The following is a 15,516-nucleotide window of genomic DNA, read 5'->3' as shown; positions in this document are numbered from 1 at the left end:
GGGGGATCGACATCTTTGGCATCTTCCTATATGGCGTGAGGCAAAGTGAGGTCAAGTTACTATATATTCAAAAGTGTATGGAGACCGGCGTGATCTCAATTAATCTTCACGAGGCGCTTATATAGGAGTCCTGACTGGTAGGCCGTAGATCAACTTGAGAGCCTGATCATATACAGCAATTTGCCGTAGTATGACCTCAACATAATGCAACCAACTTTAGTTGTTTTTTTCCCTGAGGAAACAACTTTAGTTGGTTATAATTGCTGTTTACGTCTCTGTCGTCTAGCTTAAGAGTTTTCAACTTGGATACCACCACAAGGTGTTGAGTTATTATGACAAGCTAACATATGTCGAACTAGCATGGTGATCCGTGCAAATAGCGCGGCTAGAATCAAATTCAAATCCCATGTTGTGATATGCTAATTTGTAAAAGTTGGTTTATATTAAATGTAACTAAAGTTATTTAACCCATAAAGAATTCTCGATGATTCATCATCAGCCTGTCAAACGACATGATATAAACCTTTACATAGGCGCTCATCAGGGATTTAGAAAATAATATCTTTTAGCTTAGCTACTAAATGCGTAAAGTTTTCTAGATTTGATGTTTTAAAATTTTTAGATCAAACACTTCCATTAATGTGTATGTATTTCTCCATGTTCGGTTTGTTGGTTTATCACACCTGCGACCTACAACATCACAAATAAACATCTCTCTAGTTTTCTTTTGCACCTTTGCTTGATTCATCCTAATCCTTCTTCAAAAGAAGAAAAAAATGTATCTTTCTTTTTCACGATTTCTTAATTCATCTTCCTCCTTTTTCAACAGGAGAAAAAGGAGAAAAAAATTCATGTCCCTGATGTATGCTTCGACTTATTCTTTTCTACGTTCCTTTTATCTTTGCACTCTTCCTCCTATTAGTTTTTCTTTTGGGTTCAAAGGCTGCAAGCTATTATTATTTTTCTTCTAAAATTTTCATGAACTCTAAAACAACGTTTTGGGAATGCCACTTCTCCCTCCCTCCCCTCCCACCCCAAGCTTTAAAGCCGCGGTATGCCTATACTTTGTTGCTCATTCTTGTATTGAGTTGTGCATCCTGATATCTTTTAAATGTGCGCTCATATTGTAGATCAAAACTATCATCGTCATGTGCGCCTCACACACACAAGTATCACTAATAATATTGTCATTGCACATGTAAGAACTAATGAAAATCTACTGTATAGCCGTCAAGATCAGACCTACCCTATTATTTGTCACTTGAACACACCTTGCCATGGTCTTGGTCAGGCCGGCATTGCCCATGCTATGGGTGTCGCTGGTGTCTGCAATCGATGTATAGTCCCATCCCTTCATGTTGCCCACACTCCCATCGCATCCTCATACTTTGTTATTCATACTCCCATTATTCAATTGTCTCGCAGTCTTTGATCCTCTTGCAAAATAATGTTAGCAACATCTTCTACGCTAAAATATTAAAATATTATTGGGTTCATAGACATAATTGTGTCGCTTGGGCCATCGCGCTGCCAAATCCAAGATTGATGCCACGCACTCGATCTCCTCCTTCGAGCTATACTGCTAGCCCGTACAACAGCATCTACAACTCAAAACCTAAATCCATGGCCGACAAACTCTCATGGAGAAAACACAACCATCTTGATCCTAAAAACGGATTTCACTTGGTTTGATAAACCTCTCCTCCCATTGGGTCACTGCCATGGAAGTCACCTTTCTAGCGCTCTTATTATCTACCACCATTCTGGACCCTCCAGTCATAGGGTTTAGGGTTGATGATAGTGTCGACAGCGGGTGCGCTTGTACGAGCCACGATTGCTAGAATGTTGCACCTTAGCTTTCTGTTCCTTGGTGGCAACACTGGATTCAGCTTCATGAAGATGTTGGCATTCAGCGAGGGAATGGGCATCTAGAGAAATTTTTGGTGAGAGGAGAAGCTCGATTTTATTTTTTTCTTCTATATGAATGTGCGATATCTCACGATTTTGATTTGGATACCATACGTGCCTATAGGGTTTTAGTACCAATATACAATTAATTTCATTGATATGAATCGTTGGACATTGTCATGTATGCACGATGGTACAACAAACCAAAACCAACAACAAACTAACGGAAAGAAACTATATCTTGCATAGCACTTTATTTTCTTATTGTACTTTCCAATTGTATAGAAAACAAATTTAGGTAGTATTTATAAGTTGTATTTGATATTTTTATTTCCATGCCATACAGCAGAGTCTACGGAAGGTTCAAACACATTCTTATTTCCATTGCATACCATATCTTGTCAATAATTTTATTATTTTTTAATTCCCAAATTATATGTTTAATTTATCAACCTTATTTGATATGTACTTTTTGGGCTAGTATAAACCGTTAGATGTACATAAAATCCAACGATGCATATTTTTGTCTTTTTTGATTAGTATGGGAATTTCTAGACCCTATCGAGGAACGTGGTGGCTTCTTTTAAAACTATTGTATTAAGATAATAGATGACATTTCTATCGAGGATAGATCCACAGTACCTGCAAGAAAGGAAGAAGGTGGAATCCTACTAGAATTCCCCTATAGTCCTACTAGGACTCATATCTTGTAATTCTACTAGGACTCCTACCTTTTAACCGACTAGTAATCCTGCCCCCTAGAGTATATAAAGGAGGGCAGGGTATCTAGATCGGCAGATAGAGAACTATCTCAGGATCAACCTGAACCACAACAAAGGATAAAATCCTCAACACCAAATAACACCCGAGCGTAGGGCGCAATATACAACACCCCAAACAGAACGTAAGGTATTACGCTACTCTAGCGATCTGAATCTGTATAAATCTGTGTCTTATGTTCTCACTTTTACCTTCAAGTTCTAAGTCCGACGATTCCCCACCAACCAATCTACTGTCTCGGGATACCCCTCGGCAGGTTGCCGGGTATAAAACACCGACAATTTCTTCCCTAACTGAGCCCCTCTGCGCTTGTTATTTGGAAAAATGAAAAGTAGATGAAACCGTTTTAAATTGAAGCTGAGATTGATTCATTATTGGCAATTTATGTTTAATTTGCAATTCAACAGCTATTTTTAATATCCTTCGACCTTCGATGCGCATGACGAGAAAGTTTTCAAGACTTTTCATAACTCATTTAAAAAATATATGTGATTTTCTTATGAAATTTATTTTTTGTAAGTATATGAAATTCAAAATTCACTTGGATAAAAAAGGTTACCAAAGTTTTTCTTTTGAAATGAAGTATACGACATGATGCTGGACCTTTTCAAGTTTCTTCACCGCTAAGAAAGACCCCTAGGGATATAATTGAATTTTCTCTTCAGTTTCATGTGGAACCAACATATTTCTAAATTCAGCATACACCTAAGAAATCTCAAACCTACAGAAGAGTGGTGCGCGCGTGTTCTCGTGAACTTGGAATTTGAATTCAGAAAGTTCAAAGCAAGCTGAAAACTTTAACGCGTTTTTTCCGTCCAGTTTTCCGCGTTGTCGCGCAGCCAAAAAGAAAAAAAAAAGAAAAACTCTTGGCTCGGTTGCCACTGCCGTAAGAAAGTGGAAAGCCCACACGGCCACACGGGACGGACAGAAATGTAGCCCCACCCGACCAAAATCCCCCACCGGCCGCACTCCACGCGCCCCCTCATCGCACCGCACCGCACCGCCCGCCGCGCCCGCTGCCGTGCCCGTGTCCCCTTCCTTCCTTTCTCCCCTCCTCTCTTTCTGTTTCCCCACGCCCCCACCACCACACCCCTACTCTCTCTCTCTCTCTCTCTCTCGCTCGCTCGCCCCAAAACCAGATCGGCGCGGAGAGCAGAGGGAGGAGGTATCGCGGCGGGGTAGCGGGCGGGAGCAATGGCGGCGGGGTACCGGGCGGAGGACGACTACGACTACCTCTTCAAGGTGGTGCTGATCGGCGACTCCGGCGTCGGCAAGTCCAACCTGCTCTCCCGCTTCACGCGCAACGAGTTCAGCCTCGAGTCCAAGTCCACCATCGGCGTCGAGTTCGCCACCCGCTCCCTCCAGGTCGACGGCAAGGTCGTCAAGGCCCAGATTTGGGACACCGCCGGCCAGGAAAGGTACGCTCCATTTCGTCTCGGCTCTGCTCGCCCTCCCCGCCGCGGCGGTAGCTGCTGGTAGATCTGATCCGCACCGTGTTTTAGTTGCTGCTCGAGTTCCCGATGCATGCGTGCTGTCGTGATTCGGATCTCGCTGCCGAATTGCGTTGCGTGCTGGTGTTGGTAGCCATCTGTAGGGTTCGGTGCTTTTGTGTTGCCGGCTGGATCCGATCCTGGAATGGGGCCAGTAAGTTAACACGCGGGCCAGCAAGTTGGATCCTATTCTATACTAGAGTTGTAGGTTGATAGGATATCCTTCTATTACCAAAAACGGATTTATGTTGGTTCTCCCCTCGCACGATAGCATAGAGTGGACTTCGGAGGACTGCCTGAAAATTTAGGAGGTTCTGTCTTGTGCGCGTGGCTCTGGATGGCCATTTGCTGCGCAAGGAGCACATCAGTCAATTTTCCTTTCTATGCATGCCATGACTTCTGCCTTCTGTTCAATTGGTCAAAACAGTAAAACGCACACAATGCCAAAAATAGATTGCTCTTGGTTACCATTTTTCATGTTTGTTGCCCTTTCTACACTGTTGACACCTTGGATACTAGTCCTAGAATAGTGCTATGTTACAAACAGATTTGCTGAACATGGTCATCTAAAATTGGGACCGATGCTTGCTTTGTCTAAGAACATGATCTAAAGTCTCATTCCATTGTCTTAAATTGAATAGAAAAGACACAGCGCATCCAATAAAAGAAATAATGATTGACTGTTATAATGTTTTGCATTCTTATATTGGACATGGAAAAAAAGCTGTACTACATTATTGGAGACAAGAGTGTACAGATTTCTTTTTTTCGCAGTCCATTTTCACTAGATTTCTTGTTACCTTGTTTTGCCAGCTGCCCAGTTCTTCATATGTAGGTGTTGTCTTTGTAGGTTGTACTACCTGTGCACCTTAGGAAGTGTAATGATGTGTTGAAATGCCGATAACCTATCAAGATAACTGCATATTCAATCTTAGTTCATATGTGTTCCAGGCATTCAGCAATTAAAAGTTAAAACTCAAAAGTAGTTGCAATTTTCACACAAATATTAAGTTGAGTATATGTTAGATTGGAACCAGTCAAAGGTCTATGAGATGTTTTTGGTTGATACCTGATTTTAATATTGTTTATGGCTTCATTCAACTTTTTTTAGTTGAAGCACTGGAACCTGAATGAAAGCTGCAGGATGCCAGGATATGACTGGAGTACGTAGAAATATGTTTGCATTTTGCATAAAGCAAAAATGAAGGTTCCATCGAATCAATTGTATGCAGCCAAATTTAAAATAACATTGTCGTGTTTTATCTTTTTGAGTACTCCTTGATCTGTGATTTTATCTGAGATAAGAGTTTGAATGTTTGGTAAATTGAAAAGGCATGCTTGTGATATACTCAGGTGCACCACTTAATGAGGAACTTTGAGGCAATGAATTCCCTTTATCTCGGTGGTGATGAGCTAGATATGGTTTCTTCAGTGTTACATCTGTTGCCATTGGGTTGTCTTAATTTATCTTGGGGATAAATTAACCAAGTTAGAATGCGTGTATTTTTCTTTTAAGTTGGAGCACTGGGATCTGAACAAAATGATGCAGAGTGCCAGGTTGTGAAAGGTGTACACAGAAATATTTTTGCCGTTTTATATGCAGCAGGAGAAAAAAAATAAAGGGTCCCTCAAATGAACAATGTTCAACAAAAAATTCATTAATATATTAATACTATCTGGTTTTATCTTTTCACAAGTTCTCCCTGATAACCAAATTTATTTGTGACAATACTTGCCCAGAACCTGAAATAGAATGCATGTAGTATACTCTACCGTATCAATTAATGAGCAATTTTAAGGTGAGGAAGAGGGTGGACGAACTAATTATGATTTCAGTGTAGTATTACATCTCACCAAGTTGTCTTATTGGTTTTCTGTCATAGAATTCTGTACGAAATTTGATTTGGATCCAATGAAATGCTCTTGCTTCAAATAGGATCATTGTCACTGTCTCATCAATACTGTCATAATGGGGGTCTTTGGCTGTAAACATTGCTATCATATCAGCAGTAAATTCTATGCTAACCATATCAGGTTGAGTCAATTATCTGTCTCATTTATGGGTGATGATGTCTAAATATGATTTGGTGACATACTCGAGTTTCTTTCAATGATTTGTATCAGCATTTGACTGACACAGGGCTTGGCTGCCCTATCCACCATCCAGTCAAAATAAAGGGAATCAGGATGGCCAAACTTGTAGATAATCAACTTTGCGAACAAAACAGATCTGATTAATTTTGTTGAATCATCAATGTGGGATACAGAAAAAAGATGATGACCAGTGTGTCGAATAAAACAAAAGATTGTGAATATTTGTTTCAGAATTTATTTAGTATTTTGACTTTATTGGGTAAATAGGATTCTTCATTTGATGTCCATGGCACTTTCTTGTTTGCAAGTCAGAGTGCTGTTTTCTTGGTTTACTTATCTCACTGCATTTTGGATCTGAATCTTACTGCAGATATCGAGCTATCACTAGTGCATATTATCGGGGTGCTGTTGGAGCGTTGCTTGTTTATGATGTCACTCGTCACTCAACCTTTGAGAATGTTGAGCGCTGGCTGAAGGAGCTGAGGGACCATACAGATCCCAACATAGTTGTTATGCTGGTTGGCAACAAATCTGATCTCCGCCATCTCGTAGCTGTTCAAACTGATGAAGGCAAGGCATTTGCAGAGAGAGAATCACTCTACTTCATGGAGACATCCGCGCTTGAGTCCACCAATGTCGAGAACGCATTCGCAGAGGTGCTAACCCAGATCTACCGCATCGTGAGTAAGAGAGCAGTGGAAGGGGGCGAAGATGCAGTCTCTGGGCCTGGCAAGGGTGAGAAGATCAATATAAAGGATGATGTTTCGGCAGTGAAGAAGGGTGGCTGCTGCTGAGCAGCCCTGGTGTATTTTTTGGAGTTGTGTGATGTAGCTTATGTTATGGCTTTTTCCCAGCGACCGAGAATTGTTAGTGGCATTAGCAACTTCTTCTATGTTACCTAGAGAGTTTATTGTCAAACTGGAAAAACTGAAGGTTAGATCAGCTTAGATCTTTCTGCTATTGTATTGTGTAACCGGCAATAGGCATGGTATTGTTTTTGCTGTGAAATCCACTGCTACCATGTTTAAACTTATGAACTGTTCAAAATAGAAATATGCTTCATGCTTGCCACATTCTCAATTCAGAATGACAGCAAATTCTGTACATGGGATGCGCGCATTTCTGATTGTCTGTGTCAACTTTTCAAAGTTACCCCTCTCAATTTACGGGCTGGGGATTTACTTGATTCTGTCGTCAGAGGTTATATGATGTAGTAAAAATCTAAATTTTTTTTACTAACTGGGTTTGTAAAGTTATTACAAACTGCAGTGATTTACTTTTCATAGCAAAATCATACACTTTGGGAAACATACCTTGATGTGTTAATACAGGCGTGACACTTCATATATCATGATAAAAAGGCAATACGTGCTCTGAGCCTTTCTATGGGCGGGTTGATCCTAGTGTGTACCGGAGGCAAGTACATTGATATTGTTTAATAGCATTGAACCTATATAAATAACATATACAATAAGTTATCTTTTTTAAGTTGAATTCTATTTAATTTGTGCTTAGGAAAAAATATTATAAGTTACATGGGAACCACAACTCGTACAATGGTGGAGTAGTCATTTCATAGTCAACAATCTAGTCTATTGGTGGTTGTTTCGCGAAACGATGATCTCTTCCTCTCCACTCACCCTATCTCCTCCACATTGAAAATTACTAGACGATATATGATATTGCTGAGCTATAGCAATGTACTTTCTGAATTGAAAAAAACAAAGGATAGTGCCGACGAACTTTGCACATTTTCTTAGGATAAGTACATTGGTATCATCCAATAGGTAGTCTCGTATATTGACACGTAATCTCGAGACGACTCAATAGACAACCCGTACAATAGGTTATCTTTTAAGTGTCTGGTAGAGCTATATAATTCCTTAATTTGTACATATGAAAAGAAATATTATGAGTTGCATGGCAACAATAATTTGTATAACGGTTGTTGATTTGTCTCGTAATTTTAAGCTCATAAGGGCAAGTACATTGCAACACGTCAGCGGTCTCATAGGTCGTCTCATGCGGTGCCACGTAGAATTTTTGATAATGTGGAGGAGAGAGAGCGAGGAGAGAGAAAGAGGTCGTTGCTTCGCGAAACAACCACCTCATGAGCTAAATTGTAGGACTACGAGACAACTTAACAACCATTATACGAGTTATTGTTGCTATGCAATTCATAATATTTTATTTTTCTTATGCACAAATTAAGGAATTATACACCACTACCAGACAACTTATAGGACAACCCATTGTACGGGTTGCCTGTTGAATCGTCTTAAGATTACGTGTCAATGCATGAGACCGCCTATTAGACGACACCAATGGACTTGCCTTAAGGCGGTTGTTTCGTGAAACAACGACCTCTTTCTCTCTTCTCGCTCTTTCTCCTCCACGTCATCAAAATTCCTATGTGGCACTGCGTGAGACTAGTCTCAGATGTGTAGCGATTTACTTGCTATTCATAACCACGTTTTTTTAGCCCAATGTTAATTTAGCAGCAGCTGACAGGTGGACCCTTATGTAGTTAGCTAATAGACACGGCAAAGAACTCGGAATGAAAATTGGGTCCGTTTCTCGGACTTCCCGGCGGCCGGCGCCCTCCCTGCGAGAGCGCCGCAGGGCTCGGCTCGGCCGGCGATTCACTCAACCAGCGCGCTTGCGGCTATCCTCTTTTCCCCTCTCCAGAGCAGCTCCTTGCTCTCCCCACACCGACGGGTGTCTTCTTGTTTGATCTGATTGCAGATGCAACCCCAAGGTGTATCGATCGATCCATCTGCTGTCACAATCCTGCACCAGAAAATTTCATGGAGGTATGCAATGCAACCTAGGAGTAGGACTACATGAGGATTGGTCCTTATTTCTGGTGACAATCCTTCCATTCAAGAGATTTATTATGTTTGCAAAACCAGCCAGATGAAATCTGATGTCAAATCTTTGGACCACAGAGATGAATTCTTGTAATTTTCACGTGTTTCAGTCTTTTTTAGAGTTAAACAGATGCATGCACAGTACCATAAGTTTGATGCTGTTGGTCAAATATGCTAGTAGTAGTAGCAGCTTTTGCAAACTCTATGTTTGTTGGTATTTTGAGAAAACAACGGTAATGGTTGCCAATTCTTGACCAGCACCTGGTGGCACTTCAGCCGTAGATGTTTACATCTTCTGTATCCTGGGTATCTTTGTGCCCTGTATTTCGTCAGGGTGCGCAGATGCCGAATTTTAATATTTTACATAGTTGCTGAAGTAATAATTTTTTAAGCAAATATTTCCTCAAAACATTAAATGTGAAGCAGCCACAGTTCAACAGAATTACAGAAATATTACTTATTTGTTCCATTATTTACATAACTTTTGCCTTTGGCAGATGGCTGAGCGCTGGCTGTTAGCACCAAAGAAAGCATCAATTTGGCTTAGAGAATTCTACTTCTCCTGGAGAGTGAGGATACACCCTCTTCTGTGTGTTCAAGAGAAAAAAGAAAATTACAGTCCCTGGAGAGCCAGTATTTCCTTTTCTCTAAGCTTTCTGCCTTTTGTCCTTCCCAGTTTCATGAAGGAGCAGGTGCATTTTAACTGTACCAGCTGTTTCATGCTTGTATGTCTATATAACCCATTAGTAGAGAGAGCCATCATATATTAACATAATGATTGTAATCCGGTTGGTTAAATACTACAATCTCATCACGATCATTCTTCTGTTGAGATGCGGAAATATATAGTTGTTATTTTCAGGAAACTAAATGAGGAACACGTGGAAGCCTGCTCAACTGTGCTTACAAACCTAGTGGCATTCCCTCTGAACAAATGATGGGTGGTTTCTGCAAAATGAAGATCTTAAATATTGTTATCCTTTAGAGTCTGGAGATTGGCTGCTCAATTTTTTGCTTTGATTATAGACCTGATTGCATTTGGATATTTGTTTGCATGATTGCCATGTGAAAAGTGGTTATTCATTATATTGCCCATAGCTAGCATAGTTAGTCAAAATGTCTAACAGTTAGCAAAATGTCAAAGGGTATTCCGTGCTATAGAATGCACATTCAATTTTATTCTGTTCTTTTTAAGCAACATATGTTTATATGTTCATTGTTATTCCGTGTGGCTTGAAGTTGGATGTTTCAAATTATGCGAATCTTTCAATGGTATGATTAAGGAAACACAATGATATATGGTTTCACATTTTTATTCATCAAGTCTTACCTGGAAGGCTGTAATGCGTGATTGACCCTTTATCTTTTGGGTCCTTAATCTCTCCAATATGATAAGGTTTCATCACAGGTAAATACATGGACCAAAGTTCCTGCAATGTGTCTGTTTAAACTAGTAAATACCTAGAATGTGTTTGTTTATCTTCACCTCCTCCTCTTAGCTGGGTTGTTGTAAAGGTGCTTTGCTCATCTGGAGTTACCTAGGACCAAAACAACTCGTCGCTACTCTGTGTTTATAAATATTTACTCGTTTGCAACTGTTAAATGAAAGATAGTCACCAATTATTTCAAAAGTGCACTAATTAGCTTGTCCTAGACGTCATATTTAAAAATGAAGGGAGTCTTCTGCACCTTGATAACCTGGCCCTACTACTAAGGAGTACTGATGCAAGATGGTCGTCCTTCTACTCCCTCAGTCCCACGAAGAGTCTTCAGACAGATTAGTGGTGGTGTGAAAAGACTCCCATGCCCTCAATTGTTGGCCACATGCAGTTAGTTTTGGCATGCAAATCAAATCTAACCGCTTAATTAGGCAAGTAGTTAGATCTAATTCCTAGAATTGCACTCTTTTGTGGGATGTTTTTCAAACGCTAGGATTGCACTTTTCATGGGACGGAGGGAGTGTGTTTCAAAAGAGAGTAGTTTATATCTTCATTTATTTGGAAGATGGATAGCTAGATGAACAAACAGCTAGGGTATATAAAATACTGCTTTAAGTCACTGAGGCTTTTACTTCTTCTATTTGAGCAATTATTTTGTAGCATAAACTTTACCCTTGCTTGTTTGACATGTTGTGCTTTTTCATACACAGTGCCATGTAAGAAATGATGCTCTCATTGTAACATTGTAGGTGTGTGGTATACAAACTGATAATATTAAAAGCATTTTTTCCTATAAAAGTCATTTACAAAGAAGCTTGAATCTCATATGGAATACCTTTGTTGCATCATCCATTTTGATCATTGGTTTGCAAATAGCATCCTGATGTGAGAGCAAAACTGAAGCAGGGTTATACCGAATGGCAGGGCAATTCTCCTTTGGCAGGGATGGCGATAGCACTGTGCATTGTCCATGCCTGCTACTTTGGCCTCCATGCCAGAGGAGAACCGCACTGTGATTCTCACCCTGAATGCTCCCTATCCATCTTTGATCTCTTCCATTTCTTATTTCTCCAGAAAGTCCATCACTCTGATGTAACTTGCCCTTCATATTCTTATTTTTGTGCTCACTCTGTTTCTTGCCTTGCACCGTATGCTGCCATGGCAAATATATAGGGCCGAGATGGGCAACCAAAATCTGGATATGCTGCTGCTGCGGATATACTTCCAAATCAGGACAATGCTTTCAGGAGGTATTCTTCTACCCCTACCTTTTTCATTTCTACTCTCCCTTGAGTTAAACAGTAGAAAGAGAATGGCTCTTGTTCTTTTAGCCTCTTGCCATCTCACCTAAAAGGCATAGGTCTCTTTTGCAGTTTTATTCCCTGTCACTGTTGTTGGAAAAGAAGTTTGATGCCAGAATAAGCTGTTCCATCGACGATACATTTTGCGTTAGAGACCAACCTTCGTCTATTACTAACAGAAACTGAATCCTCTACAAGGTTATTCCTGTACAAACTGGTTACCATCTCTATTAGGTTGGTCAACTTACCTTATTATAGTTTTTAGGTCATTTACTGTAGTTTGGTTACAGGAATACATCAATACAAGTGGAGCTACCTAAAGTTCTCATTGTAGCAATGCATTGCTGACTGCTATTGACTTCCAATAACTATTTATGGTTGAAAACTTTAAATCTATAAATTATTCATTGTACTGTATTTTTCTCAAATTTTGTTAGAGGCAAAATTTTCGACTTTGAATGTGTGCTGAAACATATTTACATTTGCTTAGGAAGTGAGCCTAGCTCAACTAGTTAGGGTGGGAGGTGTGGTCGTGCACTCTAACCACCCAGGTTTGAGTCCCTTCCAGCTCGAATTTGGGTGCCTATTTCTTCTTCTTAATGAAAAATCACCTAGCTCCTCCTAGGTTGATCTTATTTTTATATTTACATTTGCTTTAGCTTTAATAGAAGTAGCTATGGTGCTAACCAGAAATGAGTAAATGACTGCGACCATAGCAAAAATGAGATTTGATGTTGCACCGTCGATTCCAACATGAAGGTCCTTAATTGCATGCTTAATGGGAAAATATATGCAATGACTCACCATCTTCTTCTATCAATTCAAACATCTACTTCCCTAATTACCTATACATGCATTGAATGCGCATAATCAGATTGTATTATATCTTTTTTATGCCATGAAGGTCCATTGGTATTATGCTTTGTCGCGGAACATCCCCATGGATCTTCTCATTTGGTGCTGTTCAAAGCTGCCTCAGTTGAAGAATCCAGTAGGTATCTGATTCCAGGAGCTTTGTAGAAAGGATGCACCTCCTGCAAGTTGAGCTGCTGAGGGCGTCGAAAGGCCGCGTAACATTTCAATACATCTAATCTTGGGTCCTACACCCAGATGATTGTTTACATCCTGGATCTTTATCTTTTATTAAAATATTGATTCATAAATAAGCCACCTGTTTCTGCTGATTCTTTTTCTTGCTCATTAAAAGTTCTGATCAACAGTTTTCATTTACTACGTTTTTTTTTTCAGTTTGCCCCCTCAAGAACTACCATTGACTAAGTTATAATACAGTTTTATTGTAACTACTAAAAATTGTAGGAAGCAACAAGAAAATGGCACACAGGAGTCATCAAATCACCGTTGCGCCATGTCCATGTCACCAATATTAGGTCCTGGGTGAACATAACGGACCAACTAGTGTTAGCCTGAATTATAACATCATTGGGGAATGAATTGCTAGGAGATCCCAGGGTGAGGAGAATAGATTGAAATTTTGCTAATTTCAGGAAAGTGAAAATTAGCAAGGTAGACAAGAAAATGGCACAATAGCATCACACCTTAAACAGAGTGGAAGACAGCAACTTTTCTGAAGTATAGAAGGAAAAGAGGAAAGGACCCATCCTTTTAACACACTGAGAGCCTGGAGATGGCAAGTGCTACAAACAGGTGGACATTACAGCAGTTGCAAATCTGTCATTATGTTTACTATTGCAAAAAATGCTTAGAAAAGATGCCAGGGGTGCTTGGAAAATATGCTTCTTTGTATCTGGAAATATGCTTGGTACCATACCTGTCAAGCAAAGAGAGAAGAGAAGATCAAGCGGATATGCTGATGCTAGCTTCCATTCCATGAGCTCAAATCTAGCAACAGTGCAATGCATATATATACTGGCTTGGTCGAACCTAGGATGCAGCAACCCAGTCATCAGGTAAGCCAAATAAGAAGAGCTCAATATTACATTGCTGTGTGCATGGATGCAAATCGATGATTACTGGGCCATTTCTCCTTGGGCAGAGTGATTAAACCTCACTTTGCTGGATCTGGTTTGCTCTGCCAAAGGAGATTTGCCCAGCAATCCACATTTGCAATCTCTTTAGTAACAGGATGCTTCTTGTTGGTAGAATGTATGCTATTGTACAATCACTCTGCTGGATCTGCCACTTATGTGCGCTTGTACAATGCATGCTCACCTGTTTGGGTTTGCACATTGTGCTTTAAACTAATGCTAATGCCTCAATTCTTATATTCCGTTTAATCTTAAACTTATCTTATTTTTTGGTCAGTGAAAATAAGGATATTATCAATATTTCTTCTAGTTTTAAAATTGGTAATTTCTTTTGTAATCTTAAACTAATGCTAATGCAATAAATTGAAAGCTAGCTAGCATTCATGGCTCATATTTCATTTATTTCCTGCTTTTGACTATAAATAATTGATGCTACTGCACCATACATGTAATTGAATTTATTGGATTATCAACGTAATTTTCCAATATATATACTTTCAGATAAATGGATTACCACAATTCAATAATGATTTTTTATGAAATAGAATGGTTATTTGAATAATAATATTCCTTTATATTTGGCATCATAATATGCTTAATTTTACAGTAGTGTTTTACCATAGAATTTGCCATAGAAAAATGGTGCAGTTGCCTTCATGATCCTGGTTTTCAAACAGTGAATTAAGACATCTAAGGTGTTGCAATTTTTGACGAGCTAATTTAGCAATATTTGACACAGCCGCAAACGGCAAATCAGCAAAGTCTAAATCTGAAGGCTACTACTTTTAATAGGGTAACTCCAGATGGTGCTGAAACTCTTGGCTTGTGGTAAAGAAAACATATAGGAGAAAGATACGCGTCTAGTCAATATGGAATCAGCTGTGTTAAGTGGCAGATCTTCTCCATCCGTGCCTGCTACTACTTCATAGGGAGCCTGCCTTTGAAGAGCATCTCAGCATGTGTCTGAAGTGAAGGCTGAACAGCCACTAGGCGTTCCAACGGCCGCGACACATGTCGGATAGAGTATAAGATCTCAATCTTTGTGAAAGTACTCCTTTTGCCACTTTGATGCGTCTGTTTGTGACTGGATACTTGGACCGGCAGCTTCAAGATATTTTCAAAAATGTAAGTGAGCTATCAAAGGACATTGCAATTTCTTTTAAAATGTTATACCTGAATTGTTCCTTCCGAATTGGGCCTTTGACTGAGGACTTGTCAATTGGAACAAAGTTGGTATGCTTTGTGTATTTGCTCATCGCGTCCCTTTTTGCTGGCCTGTGGCCTCCATGCACGCCGCAGATCTTTTTTTTTAAAAGGATGATCCCTGCTTTTATAAAGCCAATAACATGTTTTGGTACAGACACGATAACGGCTGGGGATACCAGCTTACAATAGACATCGGAAGTAAAAGGGCACCAGAAAGGTGGCTACACACACAAGACACAAACGACCGACAGCCTGATAGCTGTTTCCAAGGTTTTCCCCCAGAGGGAGGCAACGATGTTACATGAAGTCCTCTTCGTCCACACGATCTCTCAGTTTCAGCCAGAACCCCTCCATCCAGGATTTGACCTGTCCTTCGTAGACCTCCAGCACCCCCTGTCAGTAGCTCGCAATACCACCCGCCA

At 40.0% G+C, this 15,516-nt stretch overlaps 1 protein-coding gene and 1 long non-coding RNA gene across 3 annotated transcripts; both read left to right on the top strand.

Annotated features, from left to right (window-relative positions):
- The first annotated feature begins 3,718 nt into the window (after positions 1-3,718).
- On the top strand, positions 3,719-7,352 carry LOC101754999 (ras-related protein RIC2). The gene is made up of 2 exons (XM_004965525.2): positions 3,719-4,106; positions 6,643-7,352. Exons 1-2 carry the CDS (start codon positions 3,883-3,885, stop codon positions 7,064-7,066), a joined length of 648 nt encoding a protein of 215 aa, XP_004965582.1. The 5' UTR covers positions 3,719-3,882; the 3' UTR covers positions 7,067-7,352.
- Positions 7,353-8,776: 1,424 nt separating this feature from the next.
- Positions 8,777-15,080, top strand: LOC101754726. Of its 2 annotated transcripts, none has more exons than XR_001163758.2 (5): positions 8,777-9,085; positions 9,640-11,831; positions 11,942-12,116; positions 12,787-13,810; positions 14,681-15,080. It is a non-coding gene; the product is annotated as an uncharacterized LOC101754726 (long non-coding RNA). The 2 variants fall into 2 exon arrangements; XR_215071.2 differs by having other exon boundaries at positions 8,779-9,085; positions 11,955-12,116.
- Positions 15,081-15,516: the final 436 nt, after the last annotated feature.

This window comes from Setaria italica, chromosome IV (genome assembly GCF_000263155.2).
Source record: "Setaria italica strain Yugu1 chromosome IV, Setaria_italica_v2.0, whole genome shotgun sequence".
NCBI lineage: Eukaryota > Viridiplantae > Streptophyta > Magnoliopsida > Poales > Poaceae > Setaria > Setaria italica.
The sequence above is the reverse complement of the archived record's forward strand: the minus strand, read 5'-3'. Positions and strand labels throughout refer to the sequence as shown.